This window comes from Pseudoliparis swirei, chromosome 4, assembly GCF_029220125.1.
Source record: "Pseudoliparis swirei isolate HS2019 ecotype Mariana Trench chromosome 4, NWPU_hadal_v1, whole genome shotgun sequence".
In the NCBI taxonomy this organism is placed as follows: Eukaryota; Metazoa; Chordata; class Actinopteri; order Perciformes; family Liparidae; genus Pseudoliparis; species Pseudoliparis swirei.
The window spans coordinates 17,638,974-17,661,074 of NC_079391.1; the positions used below are offsets into that span (position 1 = coordinate 17,638,974).

The following is a 22,101-nucleotide window of genomic DNA, read 5'->3' on the forward strand; positions in this document are numbered from 1 at the left end:
AATTGTTTTGGAAATCTTTTATTTCGTGAATTTAAAGAAGGGAAGTCCATGTTTTCAAAGTTTACTTTTTAGTGGCATAAGAGAAAATCCTCATGAGCACACAGCTTTCATTGCTTTAGATTCCCTGCATGCCCATATTGTATTCCATTTGGAAACTCATGTGTTCCAGACACTGGTAATAATTAAACATGGCAGTACATATATTGATCTCTTTGAGTCTGGGGACCACAGAAAAACTCCCAATAAATCACAGGGTCATATGCAGTCTACAAGGTGACTTTTCCCAGATCCAGAGGCTACTTATCCTGCACGCAAAAAAACTGGTGTAGAGAATACAATTTGTTGTGTGTTGTGACAAGATTACATGATAAACTCAAACATCCATTCCAATCCACATGATTTTTGCATGGAATTCAAGAGTTAATGAGGGGAAGGTGTTTGCCTGGACTGCTCAGCAGTGAGCCCAGAGATTCACCGACCATGGGAGACGATTATTTCAGCCAGCTACGCCTTTTCACGTTAGCGCTTGCCACTTTCCCAACCCCTTCCTCACCGTGCAACTCCCTCATGCAATCCGAATGACAGAGGAAAGGAAATTATCGAACACCAATACAATGAAGCTGTCTGGTAACTTAATAGGGCCGCTGAGTAGGAGCACTGTGGCCATCTTCCTTTGAGGCGATAATGAGAGTCATCATTCCCTATTGGGCTGGAAGAAAAGGGGCCTCCTCTATGGTGATGGTATGTGGTGCAAGTGTATGTGCTTTTTTTCGTGTGTGTGTGTGTGTGTGTCAGTGCATGTGTGTGTGTGTGTGTGTGTGTGCCCACATGCATGTGTTTCTCTTTGAGCTTTTTTACTCCAGTGAGGCCCACTAGGCAAACAGTGCAGTGCTTTAATGAAGCCATAGAGAGCTCCCGTTGAATACGGCTTGGGAGAGATCTCTGAGAAATGATATTCATTAAATCAGGGTAAAGTCCAAATATTGACTGTGGGGAGACCAAACACATAGACTGTCCCATATATAGTGTTACAGCTCCCTCAGCCATTTATATGTTTGGGGAGTGGGAAAGAAAGATCTCTCACAGCAAAGATGAAAGTCACATTTGTTAATGGATCTTAACATGAAATGTGAACGAATAAGAGAAGCCACAATGACGGTGTGGCACAAGTGACAAGGGGCTTTGCTTCCAGCGGACTTGTGACAAAGGCAATTCTGTTTCTCTTCATTCAAATGAGCAATGGGATTTCCATTTGATGAAAATGCATAAATTCTGGAACAATGTCTCCACGCCGCTTCATGAACATTAAAGGGGGTCTTGAGGGATACACTGTGAGATATTTACATGTTGAACTAGTGCATCTGTAGTTCTTTAATACACTTTCTGATGTATTGTATGGATGGAGAGAGAGAGGAAAAAAGAGAGAGAAAAGAGGTAAGTGAGTTCCTTAGCATTCACATTGTAGATCAGGCGGGTCGTGGAACATTACAGGCCAATTGTTCAATGCTTGCTTTCAGGTTGTGACCAGACTTTCCATTTAACATCGTCAAACATGGCCTGAGCAAAGTATGTGTGACAATGTAGAGGGGCAGGGAAATATGGCAACAGAGGTTAAAAGGGATATTGTGCCTGCAGTCAAAAATGTAGGATGAAGTTGTTGTGTGGCCGTGTTCAACGTGATTAGTCAATACTACTCAGACTACCAACATAAACAATAATTGCTTCCGATACCAACATCCTGTCCCATTGCCTTTAGATTCCACAGAAAATAATGAATGTGGAATCTGTTTATAGAGATAATAAAAGTAGCAGTCCATTAATATTAAAGAAAGCTGCTCACCAAGCACATACAGACAAATAAGTTGATATAAGCCCAGACCAGGGGAGTTTGGGTTGGAGGGACTTCCCTCCCCTGTGTGTACATTGGGTCTATACCTCATCGGAGTATAAGGTTATGAATGTTTAATCTAGATAAACCTGCGACTACAACGAATGAAAATATAACCACAAGACAATGACTTGTTAAACAAAATGTTCTGAAACAGTTTTCTTCATTGGTTTTTCTCTAAAATACTACAAATAAAAAAGATATATATATACAGTCCACAGTGCCCTCAAGCAATGTAACATTCCCTAATCAATACTTTGCAAGCTATGCTTGCATATTTGGACATGTATTTATATAGTTTCACATTTGTAAATGAGAATTGATTTGAGCAGGTCAGAATATGTGCCCTTATAAGTTATGTATATTACAATAGTAATATACATATAGCTATAGTTCACACATCAATAACATCAGGGCAGCAGCAACATAAAATATGCCTACAAATGTTGTCTAATAAATATAGTGGGACTGCTAGTTTACAAGAAACCCTCCCCATGTTGATATACTGTAGTTGATAACAGTAAGAGAAACTGACATCATTAAGATTCACCAGTGTGCAATCAAACCTCCTCCAACCCCCAGATGACTTTCAAGCACTGTGTTTTCTAAGCATGGCGGTAATGAGACAAATCCGTATTACTCAAGTAAAAATGGCATAAATATTAGCACCACATTAGGCACTGAATTTAATGATGTTGTGAGTACAATGTGTCACAGTAACTAAGAGGCATAATATACATTATATAGGAAAGATGGAGAAGATATGAATAAAGCAGAGTGTCATTTTGGTGCAGTGTCTAGTGCAGAAGCCATTAATGAGAATATGATAATGAATCTAACAAGTTATGAGCCAGTGCATGGGATGGTGAAGTAAATTGCTTTACAAAATAATGTGAGTTTATTAAAAGTAATGCCCTGTGTTAAGTGAAGCTGTGGTGATCATTTAGTAAGAAATGGGACCATTAGTACTCACTAAAGGGGTGCAAGGGGTCCAATATTCAGGGTTCAGCTCAGCTCGCGGACGGAGGTCCAGGTATTCAGGGTTCAGTTCAGTTCGGGCGCGCGTTAATGTTCCCTTCAAGATTGGAAGAAAAAGTCTGTTAGTGCTTCCTTAGCTTTTGTTTGTTTGTCATTTGTGGATAAAGACTTGTGATTTTCAACAGCTCACAAACACAATGTGTATCATCACTCTGGTGCCAAAAGAAATCAAATGAGCATGTACCGTCTTTACTGTCTTTTCATTGAAACCATTAGCAACAAAATCATTATCCATAATGACCATTCGCAGGAGAGCGATTAAAACATGCCAAATCAACATTTTACAACAAATTTCCTTCAAAAAATCCCTGCAAATTGAAGAGCAACGTATATTCCAAATGAGGTTGGCCAGTGGAATAGACTGAATTTGCTGGGCCCCATGAGGTCTATGATGTATACTGTAATTATCTGCTGATTTTCAGAATGGCTGTGTGTAATGAGGCTATGCTGCATGAAGCCCCAGGCATAAATCACTGTCTTTAACTGACTTCCAGATGACCAACAACAACACAGAGCAGAAGCAGAGAGAAAGGAGGGAGCAAGTTATCTGGGCGGCAGCACTGTAAACTGTAACATCCGACTTGTGTTTCTTGTCAGCAAAGGCCATATTGTACGCCGAACTTGCTTACTTCAGACAATTTTCGGTCCCCTAAAAATAGTGTATTTATTCCCAGTCATGTATCTGTTTACAACGTGTCTACCGAGATATTAACTGCTTGCAGCTTTATTTAACTCTGCGACACAGGTGGAGACTTTTTACTGATGATGTCTTCGGCTCAGCTCTGTTGAAAGGCACCATGCCAGTCAATCTGTCAGCCTCTCTGCTGTCACTGGCATGAAAGTGTTTCCATGGTCTGACTCACAAACACAAACACAAACAAATACAAAACTACCAACCCTACTACAAGATAGGAGTATTACTGGACCTTATAAAGATTTGGGTTGATGGCAACATGCCCTTCAATTCAACCAGATACAATAGTATAATCTCTTGTACCCGTACATAATAATGTAATAAATAATCAAGACCTTGGTAGGAAAAAAGGGAGGAGGATTTTTGTTTTCTTACGGTGGCCAGTGCAACGGCTAATTGACATTTGGATTTTTAAGATACAATTGGACATTATCACTATGCCAAATGTGGTGAATGCTTTTCAAGGCCTTGTGTCATAATCAGGTGGCTGTGAATCGAACTGGGGAAAAATGTGAGTTGTATTGACTCATTGCTGGTATTACTTAAACTTTAAGTGTTAAAAATCTAACTTTCTATGCCTAAAATGTGCTTAGACATCATTTTTCCCAACACTTACCCTCAGAAATTATTCAAATGATTGGAAGAACTTGAGGGAAATAGGTGAAAGGGGGGTAAAGCAGTACTTAAAGCCATTATCTCATTATGCATAGTCTTAATATATTCCACTTGTCTGTTACTCTAATTAATGTCAGTCTATCTCTATAAACGCTCCGAATGTGAGATTAGTTATTAGTACCAAGCCGTTTATCACCAGTGGGACAAGTGACAGAGAGAGGAGAAGTGGGAGTTGGCAACATTAGAATTAATCATTTTTTCCTGCACAATGTCAGAGTGATCCATGTAATACTGTCAAAGATGACAACAAAAATAAGGTACGTGAATAAAACAGATGTGTGAGATTGATTGAGTGCTGGCAGTTACATGAGGTTCCAGTAACTTTCCTTTAGCTGAAATGGCAAAAGTAGAAAGTTTTTTGGGATAAAAATGTTGCAGTGAAAGAAAAACGAATGATTAAAGTTACGGTGTTCTTTTGACATGTTCTGCCGTGTGCCGATATTTCGTCTTTATTTACCTGAATTAAATTGCTACTTGGACTTAATATTAACTTTCAGGCATCTAAATGTATTCAAACATATAGAAGTGTGGCCCAAATCAAACTGCTGAATGGTAAATAGTGGTGTAGTTAATTTGGTCTCTTCGGGCTGAAAATTGATTTGGTTTCCAATTAAATTGAAGCGCTACAGAGGCTGAAGGGACTGCTGAGGGTGGCATGACTGATGGAGAGTCGCACATTGAAAATACTCCAGAAATGTATGGGGCCGTTAAGGGGACAGGTGCATTACAAATGGAGAACAAAATGAGAGTGAAATGTACCCAGCAGCGCATCATATTGCAACCCTAACAGCCTGTGGCTACTGACTTTTGGTATCTGTGTGGCTAGAGCCATGTTGCATCTCTGCTACAGAGTAGGGGTTGAGGAATAATTTGTTTTGAGTGGGACTGGCTTTCGTCACGACGAGCTACAAAGACAAAAGTCTTGAGGAAAAAAAGCCCCCTCCCAAAATTTAAAATATTTGTCCTCTGTGGGAGATGATGCACACTTGTTTCATGACAAGTGAATATGTGCCACCTTATATTTGTGTGGGAGGAAATACAGTAACACGTTTGCTTGCTGTGTTGTTCATGTCCCTGAGAAACCATTGCTCAATTCAAGAACAGGTTAAGTTATATTAGAAAAAGAGCCACTCAGGACCGGTGGTGGACAGCAGGGATAGGAGGAGGGCATCCACCAGCCATTTCCTGACATCTTCAGAGGGTGCTGACACTTTCACAGATCTCATTTCACACATCCCAGTGCACAATTTGGTGGATGAGAGAGTCATTCGCACCACAAACACATTTATACACGAATAAATACTGTCGAAAAATATTTTTGGGTCATAAGATGTAATGCATGTATAGGTGTGATTAGCTAAGTGATACATGCTCAAACATCCACATGAAAACCTTTCCACCTTCATATTTCTACCTGCTACACCTGCTGGGTTACTGGAGCATGTTCCAGCAGGCACTGGACAACAGACAGGGTAAACACTGAGATTTTGGAATTATGTTAAAGGTCTAGCACACATCCATAGACAATGTTTTGCATCTCTATGGGCAATTTACACTTTTCAGTTGTGTTAAACTGCTTGTCATTGAATTGTGGTAGGAAAGTAGAGCACTTGCAACGCAAATTGATTCAAACACAGAAACCCTTTGCTGTGAAATGACAGTTTAAACCAGCGAGCCACCGTCCTACATGCTGCACCTCCCATTCAGACTGAGCACAGTCAAGTTGATAGGAGTCACCAAATTACCAAAACGGGCATGAGTAGGAAGACACTCTCTGACCATGTGGCTTTTGTCATCACAAAGCTCAGCCGTGTGCCATCATGAAATTAGAGTTTTGGGTGTTTATGCCAAATTGAGACTAGTTCTATTACCTCTGTGTCCCAAAAATGTTTCCCGTAAACGAGTGTCTTCTCAAAGCTCAAAGCATTTGTACTGCAGGAGATGTAGGACATGTTGATAGCTGTTTGTTCGGGAAATCATCGGTTAAAGTCCATTTTGATGAGCTTTAACTGGTGCTAGTATGGAAGACAAATGTGCTCACTGTAAGTTGCTTCAAACAAAAGGAATATTGCAAATAAAAGTATATGTGAAATAAGTCTTCCAAATCAGTAGCTGTAAAGGTTCATCAGTATCGCAAGCAATTAGTGTAACTTTGGAGCATATTGGTGACCCTGTTCAAGATGAACCTTTACGACCAACATGTAAAGGTGAGCGTAACTGAAAGTCGCAGAGGGCCTGAGAAGCTTCTTTATGAACATGTGTGTACACTGTGAGCTGAGAAGATGACTTTCATGAGGGGGATGAAATACACTTTAATCAGCTTCACCATTAGTCTACCTCTACCAAGCCCTCCCAGTCACAGCAGTCCTTTAGTTCTATTCAATTACCTTAGAGATACCACTGTATGCACTCTTCCTTGACATCACAGGACAACATTAATTTCTCAACAAGTGCTGTGCGAGTGTGTGTACTGCTAAGAATAGAGCATGATGTTTATCTTGTGACTAGTGGCTCAAGAGGAGAAAGAAACGATACATAGCATGTTGTGTGGATGACTTCTCTCAGCTCTTCGATCATTACTCATTTACTGAGCCATTCATTTATTTAAAAATCACATCAGTATGTTACAATTCAAAACGTTCCAAACGTTTTTTTATTAAATGGATGTGAGTAGAGTCGTCTGAACAGATAATATACAACAAAGACCACATTCCACTTATAGTGGTGTTAATACATAACACTTATATCACTGCAAAATCAATCACAGCATTATCTGACTTGTCTCTGGAAATTGGCCAATACGGGTTAATATATTAAGGCTTAATCGCCTTGTGCTGGCACGGTTGTCTCCTAAAGCTAAAATGAGCCCATAAAGGGTTTCTGCATGGGGAATCTTCCTCTTGACACTAGACGGAGATCAGCTGAGCAGAAACCGCTAAACCAAAACATTTTGTTGTTTGGTTTTTATTTTTTATTTTTACATTTTGCCCTATGGACAACTGAGGTAGGTGTTAAAGATTGTGTAGTTTACATGCAAGGAAAGGCAAAGTTCTCAATGCAAAGTAAAAATGAAATGAAGGGAAGGAAATTGGGGATGATTAAAAAATGAGAGCGCACAAGAGGGTATTCATATTAAGCTGTTGAGATGGCTGGGCGAGAAAATCTGTGATTATTATTCTTTTATTCGCAAAGCTATGCTGCGATTGGCCCTTCTTTTGGTAGCCGCATTAAACTTTATGTTTATGGGTCCCAGTGTTAAGCCCATTTCCACGCTCCCCATTCCACACACTAAGTATTGACATTCCATTTAAGTTGACGACAGCGAGGAGGGTATTTTATGACAGAAATGTAATGAGAATACATGCAGCGGATATTGCTGTTAAAAAATATCACCCAATTACAGGGACATCTTTGCATAGCTGCAGTGTTAAGAGGGTGTGCATGATGCACCTCTGCTTTGTATACAAAGAACACAGGCAGAGGAATTCATCTCAGCCCTCAACTCCCTCTGCTGCATTAAAACACATACAACTAGAACGGGCACTCGGTAGAGCGCATACCTTCGCATATCACAAGATTGGGCATTGAATTATGAACATTTTGGCATTAGTTGCATGCCAATTGGACAAAAATGTATCGTGCTATGGTAAAAAAAAGAGTTTGACCTTTCCATGACCTTGACCTTGACCTTTGACCCGATTGATCCCAAAATCTAATCAAATGGTCCCCGGATAATAACCAATCATCCCACCAAATTCCATGTGATTCAAGAAGATTTGACCTGTTCATGACCTTTGACCTTGACCTTTGACCCGATCGATCCCAAAATCTAATCAACTGGTCCCCGGATAATAAACAATCATCCCACCAAATTTCATGCGATTCGGTTCAATACTTTCTGAGTTCTGCGAAAGATTTTGACCTGTTCATGACCTTTGACCTTGACCTTTGACCCGATCGATCCCAAAATCTAATCAACTGGTCCCCGGATAATAAACAATCATCCCACCAAATTGCATGCGATTCGGTTCAATACTTTTTGAGTTTTGCGAATAACACGCATACAAATAAATAAATAAATAAATACACGGCGATCAAAACATAACCTTCCGGCATTTTTAATGCGAAGGTAATGAGAGTATTCTCTAATGGAAAGCCTAGTCTGTGTTGTGTGTGCAGCCCTCAGACATGTATATAGAGCTCATGTTTGATGTGATAATTAATTACACATGTTTGAAAGTGCCCCTGCGACAAGGAAATTAACGCAGACACAACATTTTAAATGTGTTCGGCGAGGGGTAAAAAAATAAATGTGAATCTGTGGATTGTTAACATGGTTATACAATGGAGGTGCTTTGTGAGCGAATGGATAACAAATTAGGTTAAAGTCTTGTGACAAGATAAATAAAGCCTTGATCAATTAAGTGGTTGAAAAAGATGACCGTCCACCACTCGATGGGAGCAGTCTTGCTGTTTCAGTTTCATTCTTGTGCCACAGAGAGGCATCGATTCTCCCTGGCACCCTGTCCTGGTCATTACTGTCGATGCTGAGGCCAGCCCAAACCATTCTCAACAACCGCTAATGGCTTCAAAGAATTGAGTCTGGCTTGTAGCAGAATTCTAATAAGCACATTGTATGAATTTGGTTTGCGTGGTCGAGAAGGCAGACCGCTGCAAGTTGTTTCGGAGAACACAGTGAACGTATTAGCACAAGTAGAGACAATCTTGCGATGAGATCATACCAGCTGGAGGGCAATTGGGGCCAGGGGCGTTGTGTCCCCACTAGGGATGAGAATTGATACGATTTTAACGATTCCGATGCCTTATCGATTCCTGCTTATCGATTCGATTCCTTATCGATTCTTTTATCGATTCTTATTGGGCAAGGGGTGATAAAAAGAGCACAAACGGGTTTATTTATATTAATTTTCTTTTATATAATTTTCTATAATGCTGCACACACCATATACAGTATGTATACATACACATTTACATTTTTTTAAATAACCAAAAACATTTATAGATATTCCTCTTGAACTTAAAATAAAACTTACATCACTTAAATAAAATGTATTCTGTTTAATTTAAACATGTTCCTAGAAATTACAGTGCTCCTTCCTTTTTTTTAAAGGGTATATGAACTGAGCTGCCAAAAATGAAACTAGCAGTGGCAAATACCAAGTGTGCAACCATCAATTGTATGGATCATCAACAATTCTTGTGCAGAAAAATAAGCATGTCTGCTTTCTCCAGGAGGATACGCGATCTCTCAGGACTTATTGTGTCTCCAGCCGTGGAGAACACTCTCTCAGATGGGGTGGACGATGCCTGAACACAAAGATATGAGGAGGTGTACAAGACGTGCTGTAGCCTGTGACCCAGACAGACGACCAGCCTCTGAACCGGTCTGACTCTGAACGTCATCAGCTAAATTGGATGGCAATGGAGATTATTTATAAAGTGAAAGCTGGTTTACACAATGAAACAAATGGCACAAACAAAATCGCTGAATTTACTGAGCTGACAATGACATAAAGCCACATTAAGAGGGGAGGCAAACGTATACCTCTGCCTCAATGTAGGGGGCTGAAAATTGAAGATTCTATAGCTAAACTAGCGTAGCGATATGCTAAGTTTAATCATGGATTAAAAATTGATATGCTCAGTTTAATAATGGGTTAACACGATAACGCGAACGTTTGCTGATAACACACGCCCTCCGATAATTAACACCGTAACGATCAAACATTTCTCAAAACTGGACTTTCAATCCAAACGTGAAGTGATCAATAACGGGAGACCAATGCCGGAGCTAAAATGTATGCTTCAAACGAAGGACAGAAGATAACTTGATCGACTACACACAATAAAGGCAAATTGCTTCACACAGTGAGTGGTTGTGATCACTTTTGAGGAGTTTACCTTGGACAGAAAGAGATGAAGCGCCGACGTTACTTGAGCTGCTGCATCGAACACATGACATTCCTGTCATTTAATTCCACGCTGTGTTCAAATGCTTATTCATATTTGTTGTATTTCCTCCCTTCGACGAAATAGACTTTTTACACACGTTACAAGTGGCGTAGTTGTCATTTTGTCGTGTGAAATAGAGCCACACTTTAGAACGCTTCTGTCTAGTTGCCATGTTTGCTGCAGTCTGAAGAAGAAACTAAAAAAGTTTGCGCATGCGCAACGCCACAGAGAACCGTTAGCAGAACCGTTAAAGAATTTGGCTGACGATCCCAAACAATCGGTTCACTGGGAACCGGTTCTAAAACAGAACCGGTTCTCGATTCCCATCCCTAGTCCCCACTTTCTACCCAGCTACTTATAGCGCCCCATAGGAACACACACCGACCGACGAACTCGGCCTTCGTTTCAAGCACCTGTAAAGTTTCATGACTGCATCTGGCCCTATTGCTGTGACAAAGTGTCTCCAGGACCACATTCTGCCATGCAGACACACACGGTGGAAACAATGCTCCATACTCTGTTGTGGCTGCCGTTACTGCACAGTTGGAACTAAGAGGCTAAAATGAGATTGAGGTTATAAAGATGCCAGTTTTTTTTCTGATGAAACAGGTGCAATAGTAATATTTGTAATCTGAATTAACAAACATTTAATCTGGTTAAAAATCCTCTCAACAACCCAGACTAATATGTCTCATTCAAATTCAGAGAGAACCTTTTTTCTTTCTTTTTTATTTCTCCCCTTCACACTTCAAATATTCTGTAAGAGCGCCTTTAAACATCTAAGTTAAGAACTTCATCTCACTGGGGTCTTGTCTGAGCTTCTAGCCTCAGAATAGTTACCCAGGGAGTTCTCCCCGAAGGACCCGTGTGCAAAAAGAGAAGAAAGTTGTTGCAGAGCAGCTATTTTCCCAAAGATCAGTTGGGTTTCTAGTGGTCAGTCCGTTGAGCCTTTTTCTGACCTTCATTCAGGCGTTTTTGCTCCTTCCTCTTGATAAAATAGTATTTTATTCATAGTTAAACACCAGGCATAATTTAAACTGATCTATGGCCTTTTGTGGCTTATGCTTTTCCAAGTTCTTCCACTTTTGACTTGTATTATATATCGCAAGCTGAGACAAGTTTTAAGTGCAAAATAACATTGAATCCACCATGTCCTTAGATTATCTTAAGTTATCTGCGTCTCTGGCCGTGGTAAATATTTATTTTTAATTCAAATAAACATTTTGAAAACGATCTGCTCTCTTTTGGGGCACTGGGTCAGTGTGAGAGTTGAAAGAAAAGCAAAGAATATGTTAATCTATTATTATCTAATATTAATTTACTGTAAAACTAAAACTACTACATCCTCCAAAATTAAAGTCGTTAAAGTTCAACATAATCAAGAAAGGAAGACGGGTGATCTGATAGATTCCAGTGAGAGAATGAGAAGGATTAATAGAAACATAGCACTCTGTTTTATAGTCAGAGAAGCAAGTGACAGCTGTTACAGCTCCACAACCTACACAGACATTGTCTGTCTGTCTCCTGTACGTCTTTATCTGTCTTCTTCAATCTTTGTTTCTCCATATAGTAAAAGCTCTTTGTTTATTCTGGAAGTGCTGCTCCGCTACAAAAGAGCTCAGTGAATTTAAGAAGCAGTTGCAGTAAGAGGGCTGTGTTTAAGTCAACTGAGCGTCCCCCCTCGAGGCTGAGCAGTACTTTGAACCGCACAGGTCCAATTTACAAGGCCGGCAGACCCACTCCACGCTGCCCTATTCAATTTAGTATGGGACAGTGAAGGATAGTTGTCAGAATTAAAAGTAGCCTAAATCCATGGTATTCACTTTGTGCATGAGTGTAGGTGACAATGCAAACGGCTGTTGTCTGTCATAAGATGTGAGCTACATAGTGGAGCATTATTCTGTCAGTGAAAAACACTGACAAACAAGATCATGTCCTGTTCCGCCGTCAGGTGGGAAACAATTTACAAACCAAATAGAAACTTTTCTTTATCTATGGGAAAACTTTTGGAGATTTTTAGCAAGAATTAAAACTCTCCAAGGACGGAACTGTCGGTTCAAGCCTCTTTAATCCGGTTGGAAGTAAGCCGACAGGCTTTTAAAACGTCCATTTAGCGCTAAACAGATAAGCTTACTAAACTGATATTTTTTCTCTTTTTTTTTTACTTCATTGTTAATTGCATGCACCATCTTAATGTTTATCGCCTGTGCTACTCACTCATTATCCATGATGTAATGAGAGGCACAGGAGAACATGATACTCGGAACCAATCAGCAAACTGTCAACTGCCAAGAGGCTAAAAGGTTCCACAACATTCTGCAGGGTGTTGTGTCGAGTTAACAGCTGAAGTCTGTGTACTTATCAGTGGCCAGCTCCTGGTGACATCATGGAGTATGAGTATTAATGGATGTATAAGATGTCACACATGTCCAAAACAATCCTCTATCGTCCATGAACAGACATAATAAACATGATCACAGACACTTAACTTTGTTGAATTCTCTACTTCTTGTGTTCTACTTTAAAAAAAAGAGAAGATAAACCCTGTTAACGTTCTTGTCCCAGTTAACGTTCACCTCGTTCTCCCTCTCAAAGAACAACTGTATCAAATCATGAAACGGTAAAAATATCGCTGTGAAATTTGCAAGTAGAAGCAGTTGTTTTGTTCTCTGTTTTTTTTCTTTCTTTCTTATCAAACACTAGTCGTCACAGTTTGGTGCTGAATGTAAGCGGGTACCCACACGGCTCCAACAAAAGCCTCACGATAAGACACTGATAGTCAATTAAATATTCATCAATTGGTTGAAACGATTCATAGATGTGTGTCAGCTTGTCAGCAATGCTACCTGAGAATGTTTATGTTTGAGAGAGCGCTCGAGAGGGATACAGCTGACGGAGTGAGAAAATAATCGTAATTGACAGCACTTTAAAAAATGTGCGACTCGTATAACGGCTGTAGGAGACCTTCTTTTCTTTATTTTCAGTTTCACTTTTTCAGTGGATTTAATACAAGAACAACCTAGAAGTCATGATGTGTGATGTCTGATGTATTGTGTCAAAAATTAAAAACCCTACGGTATAATGTGGACGCTGAACATTGTACACTGTGTGGTTACAGAATATAATTTTTTCTATTATTGAGTCCGTGAGTCGCAGTGGGTCTGGTGGGGAGCAGAGGGAAGCGGTTCCATTTCACACTCACTGATCAAAACATGACATTTCTGTAGACTTATACCAACAGAATAAACATCTTCTTCAGAAGCAGTGCAAAAGCGAAAATGTATAAGTATATTAAATGAACCGGAGCTGTCATAAGTTGTCATTGGCCCAGAGATGTTCACCTGTCGTACAATGTCTGTCAGCCATATGTTCTGTTATCAAGCTGTCCAAGCCCTTTTCAGTTTTCGAAAACCACAACTATAAAAAAAATCTCATGCACACAGGTTGTTCCTGCCTACGGTCAGGTAAAAGGATGTTTATCTGTCCAGTGGATTGGAATCATTTGTCCTTCACATCTTGGATTGAAAGAGACCCACAGCTTTGGGGGAAATGAATGAACTGTTTATAGCTTTATTTATATGTGTGTTGGTCCTCATGGACAACAGCGTCTGTAGTTTTCTAATTAATCTACACTTAAGTTGGAAGTCTTATTTCTAACAAAGTGTACTTGTGAGAAGCAAACAATTGTATGCCTTCAAAAAATTTGGCAAAAGTAAAAGCATCCAGATAGAAAACATGACTGCATTGTGCACGCAGTGTGCAGTTTGTTTTCTGTGACGACATCAAGGTAAAGTTATGATGATTTGAAGGTACCGGTATTTTTCCAAGCAGCGATGTTGAATGTGCCGACTGAACTGATTTACATCGCTCTCAATGGTCTCCCTGAGATGTTTTGAAAACAGCGAGCTTCTGATCAGCAAAAGAAAAAAGAGAAAAACACTTTTACAGTTTGAGGTGGGCCGTGTGCTCGCTGTTTTTCTTTCAAATGAGACACTGAGGGGTTCATTATCTTTGCTGATGTAAACATCTCTCTCACGACTGCACGTGTATTTGAACATAAGGTGTTGGAGTTACCGTAAATCATTTGGGAGGAAAGCCTTCCCTTTTTTATTTAGCTGCGTCAACAACCACGCCATCTCAAGTTGGTGAGGATGAACTTTATTTTCTTTGTTAGATATGTTGCACCATTAATGTGGAATGCACGTTGTGAAAGACCCTCAGGATCAATTTCTAAAGATGGTTTGCGGTCGTTCTCGTGCATCTTTATCGTCCGTCGTATTCCCTTACACACAGTGTTTCTGTCTCTAAATGTGAAATCAAGCACAGTGAATCCAGAGCGTGCAGGGGAAACATGGGAGAGCGAACTAGACGGAGGACACTTTTGCATGCAAACAATCCTTATTAGTCACGCTGAAGTGACATTATTTCACCCAGTAACCCAGTTTGCACGCATCATTTGATAGCCACGTTGCTTTATTCAGCGGGCTGAGATTCAATTAGATCCAACCTGCATCATCCTAAAAATTATATATTAAAAAACTGTCAATGTCTGACAATCAGCGATGTTTAGGTATATTAATTCCATTGTTCCATAAATCACTAAGCTTATCTTATATCTAAAATATCATAGTGAGGTGAAACATTACAGAGTAATTACAGTCACTGCATAGTGTGTGATTTGGTTTCAGTCAGATTATTGTCTGCATGTTTATGTACTGAATGTAGCACTGCACTGAAAAAACTGTATTTGTTGATGTATACTTGAAATAAATGCTTATACAGGACTGTCTCAGAAAATTAGAATATTGTGATAAAGTTCTTTATTTTCTGTAATGCAATTAAAAAAACAAAAATGTCATGCATTCTGGATTCATTACAAATCAACTGAAATATTGCAAGCCTTTTATTCTTTTAATATTTAATATTTTTTAATTGCATTACAGAAAATAAAGAACTTTATCACAATATTCTAATTTTCTGAGACAGTCCTGTATGTTAGCTTTAGTCATGTTATGGCAGGTCCATAATCCTCACACAATTCCATTTGGATCCTTTAAGTATATGCACTTAATTCTGTCTCCCCCATTTCTCCTTTGCTGCAGAATACAGTTGCATTAACACATCTTGTCATACCAGAAATGCTACAGCTGGAATCAAATAGTTACTAAGCAGAAGATGAGATAAGGGGGAACTAGCACACAATGGCAAGTCCTGTTCTAATCTTTGAAACTACTTTAAGATATTGAAGAGTTTTATATTTCACATACAGATCTTTTTAACCATTCTCCAGGGTTTTAATGTAAAATATACTCAATTTACTGTAATTAAACACTTTATTATATCAGAGAAGCATCTGCCCACTTCATCTGTGGGTTGCAGTGAACCTTCTCCTCATGAATATGTAAATCAAAAATGAACCTGGAAAAAGGGCCAAAACCAGCAGGTAATAAATCTCAAAGCGATAAGAAGTAATATTAGTTTCAAATGAGTCAACAGCAGCGGCACATGAGGTCATCCACAATTATCACCACGGAGATGTCAGATGTTATCTGCTCTGGTCAATCTCTAATGTCGGGGAATGAGATGAAGTCAAGTGTGATAGTCAAGCTAATGTTGCAGAAAGATTATCTCCAGGGTAGCATTGGCGAACTCAGTGGTTCCCGTCAGTGTCACAAAGGTTTACAACTCGCGGAAACTTGCAGCATTTTGAAGATCTAGGGCAGAGGGATTCAATTAAAATTCATGCAAGGTCCAGTGAGAGAGAATTTCCTCATGCTGAGGTTCGGAATATCACAATAATGTTTTTGATTTAGTGCCATATGTACTGAAGTATTGACATCTGTATGTCGTCAACAACTGACAAATCTGTCAAATAAAAAAATCAAAGTTCAATTGAATAATATCCAAACATTATTGACTGTCAGATTTCAAATTGAACTGGATGAATTATAACTAATGCTTAGTCTAATAATAATAATTACATGTTCTTCTCTAATTTCAAGTAAATTAAGGGCTGCATTTAAACAATTGCATACATAACAGAAAGCATTTGTAAAATGTACATGTTAGAATAAAGTACATCATTTTAGAACAATGTATTTCATCAAAGACATCCATATTCTTCTAAAAAGAGACATTTGTGTGCGAGCACTTTGTGTGCGGTTATGGAAACACTTGTTTCAGCTCGAGTCACTTCTCTGTTAAAGCATTGTTGTACAGTAAATGAAAGTTATAGGATTCTGATCATATTTTGCTCAAAGGATTAGTGTTTTGTCTCATAGTGGCTCTTCACATTGCACCTTTTATTAATCGGGGCCTCTAATCATGAGACACACTGGTTTTGAACTGTCCATGTCAATAATAAACAGACCATAGTCTGCCCGTTCTTGGTCAAGGCTCTGGTTAAGCTGTCCACATTTAGAGCATGGATATGAAATAACTTCTCTGACTCACATACTCTTACGACTTTCGTCTCTCTCTTCCAGTCTCCATCCATGTGTGTAAATATCGTACTCGAATCGAAAATATCGCTTATCGGAATACACGCATATGATTGGCCGAGGAGCATCACATGAGATGGTTGGGGTGTTTCCTGACCGAGTGGCTAGAAAAGCAGTTAAAAAAGAATTGCTCTGTGAAAATGTCATAATTCTCAATTAAATCTAGCGGTTAGAGGTCCAGCGAAAACGGCGTCTTAGTGACCTCTGATTTAGGGGTTTATAGGGAGAAATTGAAGTGACAGAAAAAATGATTTAGTCGGTCACTACTACTATCATCACTGTGAGGGTTTCACTTCTAATTTGCGTTGAAAAGAGAGACGCAAATATGTTTTTGATTAAGTTGATATTTCTGAATTAGGTTTGGGAAGGAGCGACAGCGCTACTAATTACAACAAGAGGTAAAAAACTGACATTTTGAAAAGCATACCTCTTAACTTTTTTGTATGTACTTATCGTTTTTGACAACTATTACATTTTCACTTCATCTTTTAAAAGCTTGATCTCTTTTCAGCTCCACACATTTAGATTGCTGGCAAGGGAAAATACACGTGGATGTTTAACAGAGGTTCTCTTGGTATTGCAGTATAGATTTGGCTTCGTACTTTAGACAAATTTCCTATGCCCTAAATGTAACAAGAGAAAATAGTGGAAGTAACCACAGATCCAAGTACTCAAGGCCTTTGGGAAGAAACTAAGATCCGTTTTACTTTAAAAGGGCTGTTAGATGGAAGGCTGGATATGATTTTTGCCATGAACCTTTCACTTGTTCCACAATCTGCTTTTGCAATAAATTCTAAAAGCTGCAGGTCTCTGACTCACCCTCGGTTCTGTAGCGTGAAGCAGTTTCATTGCAATGAATGCGATCCGGCATATTATCCATGACATCCAACCCAGGAGCGCGGGGATGGGAAAAGGAGGTGGAGAAAGTTGTAGAGACTGCCAATCTTCTAATTGTACTATCTCACAATTATTCGGAACATGTCAAAAAAGTGAGGTGGAACATGAAGCACCTTTAGAAATTGTTAATAATAATGCAGTGGAAGATAACAGGCAAGATAGAACCATGCATAAGACCCATACAGTCCTAAAAACCTAACATAAGAAACAAACAAAGAAACCTGGTTGTCACTACTACAACTGGAGCATTTCCCACAGTAAATTCATCAGGTACACTTCAAAAAATCCATTGTAGCTTTCACCCCAGGCAATAATACTATTTTGATCTTGTTACAGTTTGTTACAGAGTATGAAAGTGTACAGAAAAGAAAGCACAATGATTCATAAAAGACCCTGTAGTGATATTCCCTGGGGCTTTTTCAAATCAGCTTTGCAAATGTTTTATAAGGAGGGAAATACACTGGACATGATTGATAGACCTCAAGGATGGCCACAATGGATTTTGAATGTACAAACAAAAAAACCCACAAAGTCCCTGTAAATGTGGGGACAAACAAGAGAAAGATTTTTAAAAGAATGGTCATAATTTACTCTATAGAGCTGGCAATGGGCTGACGCTTCGTCCCACGAATGGGCCAAGTTACAATAACAATGGATACTTGATATCCCCAAATGCAACTGGATTTTTCGACTGTCCCCGCCTGGTAGACTCTCAAAACTTCACATCGTAAGCATTTTAACACAGTGTTTTTTTAGAATAAACCTGATGATGGCATTAGGGTTATACTCACAGACTTGTGCAAGCTTCTCTCAGAGCCACAGAGTATATCATAAGTCTCTTTTGACACAGTGTGAAGAGTAGTTCTCCTTATGAAAAGTAAGCTGAACTTTAAAAACAGTGCACTTTACACTGTTTCTCACATTAAAACTCTTTGAGCTGGGCCCAACCTGAAAGTCCTGATTAGATTAGCTCCTTAGTTGGGTTTTGGTCTGCCCACAGGACTTTAATTTAGTCCTTTGCCTGTCCTATCATTTTGAAGAAGCCAACAAAGCAAATAGAAGGTTTTTTCCACGGGGATGTTACTTTAGCAGCGATAGGAACAGAAACCACTTGCTGTTGCCTCAAAACACATTTTAAAACGTTTAAAAACGATGTCCACTCATGTATTAACTCTGCGTAAAATTCCTGCTCACATTTGTTTCAGCATTAAAATGTCATGCTGTCGATAATTCGAGTCGTTATACTTATTTTACATTTTTCTGCGATTTCTCGGGCAGTGTTTATTATTAGGTTTCATCACTCCGGCTATGCAAGCCATAGACTATAGAGAGTGGACCTTCAGCATACTCTACACATCACACTGACACACACACACACATACACACATTCTTCCAAACCCTATAACAGCGTGCAGATCTGCTGTTGTGATCACTGTCTTCCTCCTCAGAGATACTTAATGCCTAAATCTTTTTCTAACTGGCAGGGAATCACATAATTGGCTGTGGTCCATTTGCTCAGCCGCGTGTGTGTCCTCTCACTAACAGCAGATTTTAATGAATCGGTTTTACAGTGATTAGAGATCCTGGCTGTAGGGAAGTCAGGGAGGGAGCGAGCGAATCTGACCACCGACAGACCTCCAAAGCTTAGCATCTGTAGTCTGCGTGGTCTGAGCCCAGTTCGACGGGATTAATCAAAACGCTGCAGTTTTCTCCCTCCCTGAAAGAAACTCTCTGTCTGCTGTGTCACTGCACCGCGCGTTATCTCTCTGTGAGAATGTGCATCACTATCTTTTCTCCCTGTCTGCACACACACCAACACAGACCCTCAGGTACAGTATATCTCTATTTCCTCCTTGCCATAATGCTATTAGCCTCCACACACAGTATCCATGGTACCCAAAACCTAACCCGAGGGGACTGAACTACAGGTGACTGAAGCAATTTCCAATTACGCTAACTCCCTTCTGCCTTCTTTCACAGCTTATCTTTTGCAACAGTTGATATAAATGTCAAAAAAAAGACCCAAAAATCTTTTTTTAATTCAACCATACATGTGTTATTTTAACCATTTGACATTCTGCAGTAAACATGCATTTTAAGAACTCAATCCCTTGCAGCTAATTTTACTAAGGTGGAATTTCACCAATGTACTTTCATCTTTGCCATGATGTGCATATCATAATGTTGTCTATGTCAGTCATATCCTCGGGGAACTATGTACGCCAGCTAAATGGGACCTCAATTTCTAGCATAATTGTAGCCAGAAGAATTTCATAACATTCTTTCACTGCCTAAATGTACATTTACTAAAGTACTTTGTTTAAGTACAATGTTGGGGTACTTCAACAGATTTGACTATTTCCAAGTTATTCTAATTTATACGCCCATGTATCTCATTTCAGAAGGAAATATTGTATTTTGCATCCTATTGGCCATACATTGCGATGCTCTGTTATAAATGAAACTATCAACTACGACCATCCGGGATAACAATATAATATCACACTGACAGGCGTCGTGTTGCTGCCTAATGAGTACTTCTACTTCTGAAACTTGATAGAGTAGTAGAGATTTTGTAATGCCAGACTTTTACTTGTGGTGAAGGTAATATAAATCAACAAATTCCTAGTTACCTAGTCAAAGATCCAATTTTTCTTCATACCATTTTACAATGAAGCAATGATTATGGTTGAAAATGTATGTTGTTAATATGCATCAGATATGAGATTCTATTTTTTTTTATGACAATGTAAATGACAAAGCTTGTACTAAGAGATAAAACAACTAAATTCAAGCTGACTCTCATGCGTCATACCAACAACAAACTTTGTTTTGGCGGTCGATCCTTTGACCCATGAATTGATTTTTGAAACCTAAAAACACTTAGAACAATACTTTTATCAGACAAAAAAAAGTGAAAATGCAGACATACAAATACCTCCACTGGCGTCTGCTGGTGGATAAGTACGACTCATAGCCTGAAATCCAGCCTCTGTGGTGATTAAAAGCATGACTCACCGAAGTGCACTGTAGTGCCAAATCAACTGATTTACCATGTCATCTTCTCTAATTCACCATGTTCTCCATGTTGGCCAGAGCATCCATGGATACAGCTTTAAACCAACTGCACTGACAGGAGAGGCAACGGCAGTTGGGGGTCTGCCCAGTGCTTCTCTGGCTATGAAACACCTGTCAATCAAATGGAAACACCACAATATGTAAGCCAAAGAGCTACTGTGCTGATGCTCCTGCCAATAGGAGCAACAGATGGAATTTCTTTGTCAGCATTACAACCTACAATCTCAAATTATTGATCCTATCAGTTTTGTAGTTTTGAATATTGCCATATATTTATATATTTACCCTCTCCGTTACACAGGCATAAATGTGTCATATGAAAGATCATTCCAATTGGCCTGGGTCAATGTACCACCTAATGTTCTGAAATAACTGGTTGTCCTTATTCTATAGTCAATTGTTCCGAGAACTGTCAATAACACATGCAGATGATGCATCAACAAAAACAAATAATGCGCTCAAGGAATACATAAACACATTTCCTAAATTCCTTTTTTTGGGTCCCATTTAATCAATAACTGCATGCCGTATGACAGGCACGTGCACAGACATTTGGGGGGGGCAGGTGCTCAAACCCCCAAAAAAGGGCACCTATTGCAAAGAAATGTTTTGTGATAGAGTTAACAAAGGGCACTTTTCTTATCCAAGGCAGAAGGGCAGGTGCTTGAACACCACTAGGGGTCTATCTGTGCACATGCATGCCGTATGATATTGGATCCATTCATGCATGCATTCCTTGGGAGTTGTTGTTACAGTTTGAATGTAATAACAACTGTTAAAAACACAAAAGAAACCGACAATAATGACTTGATATCCAACTATGTTGAGAGTCTACCTGAGTTGACCAGTAATGATGATAACCATGAACACCACTTTAAAGTAGATTGGTCAAAGCTCACAGAAGATGATCTATTGCATTACAATTCACAAACTGATAAGAGCCTCAGAAATATTGATATACCGCTTGATGCGATTCTATGTGGCAACATCAACTGTAAAAATCAAAACCACAATAATAATCTGTGTGTAATGTATGATAACATTGTGAATTGTCTAAATAATATAAGCAAATCATTTTGCAAAAAAAGGCTAAACAACATAATCTTAGGCCAGGATTGAATGAATATGTGTCTGAACTCCAGAGAGAAGCTAGAGAATCTTTTGAAAACTGGGTTTTATCAGGAAAAGCAACACATGGTTCAGAGTGCGAACACAAGAAACACACAAATGCTCGATTTAAATATGCTGTGCGCTTCATTAAAAGAAATGAACAGGCCATGAGGGCAAACTCCATGGCTAAACATTTTCAGCAGAATAATGTCTTTGACTTCTGGAAAGAAGTTAAAGTTGCCAATCAC

At 39.2% G+C, this 22,101-nt stretch overlaps 1 protein-coding gene across 3 annotated transcripts in view; it reads right to left on the bottom strand.

Annotated features, from left to right (window-relative positions):
• The window catches only part of LOC130192874 (protocadherin-9), a 194,287-nt gene that overhangs the window by 136,820 nt on the left and 35,366 nt on the right, over positions 1-22,101 (bottom strand). The window contains exon 2 of one of the 3 annotated variants that reach the window (XM_056413052.1): positions 2,862-2,963. The exons of the other annotated variants lie outside the window; for them this stretch is intronic. Coding sequence (XP_056269027.1) covers positions 2,862-2,963 — 102 coding nt within the window. The remainder of the gene's footprint in view (positions 1-2,861; positions 2,964-22,101) is intronic. 3 annotated transcript variants of the gene reach the window in all.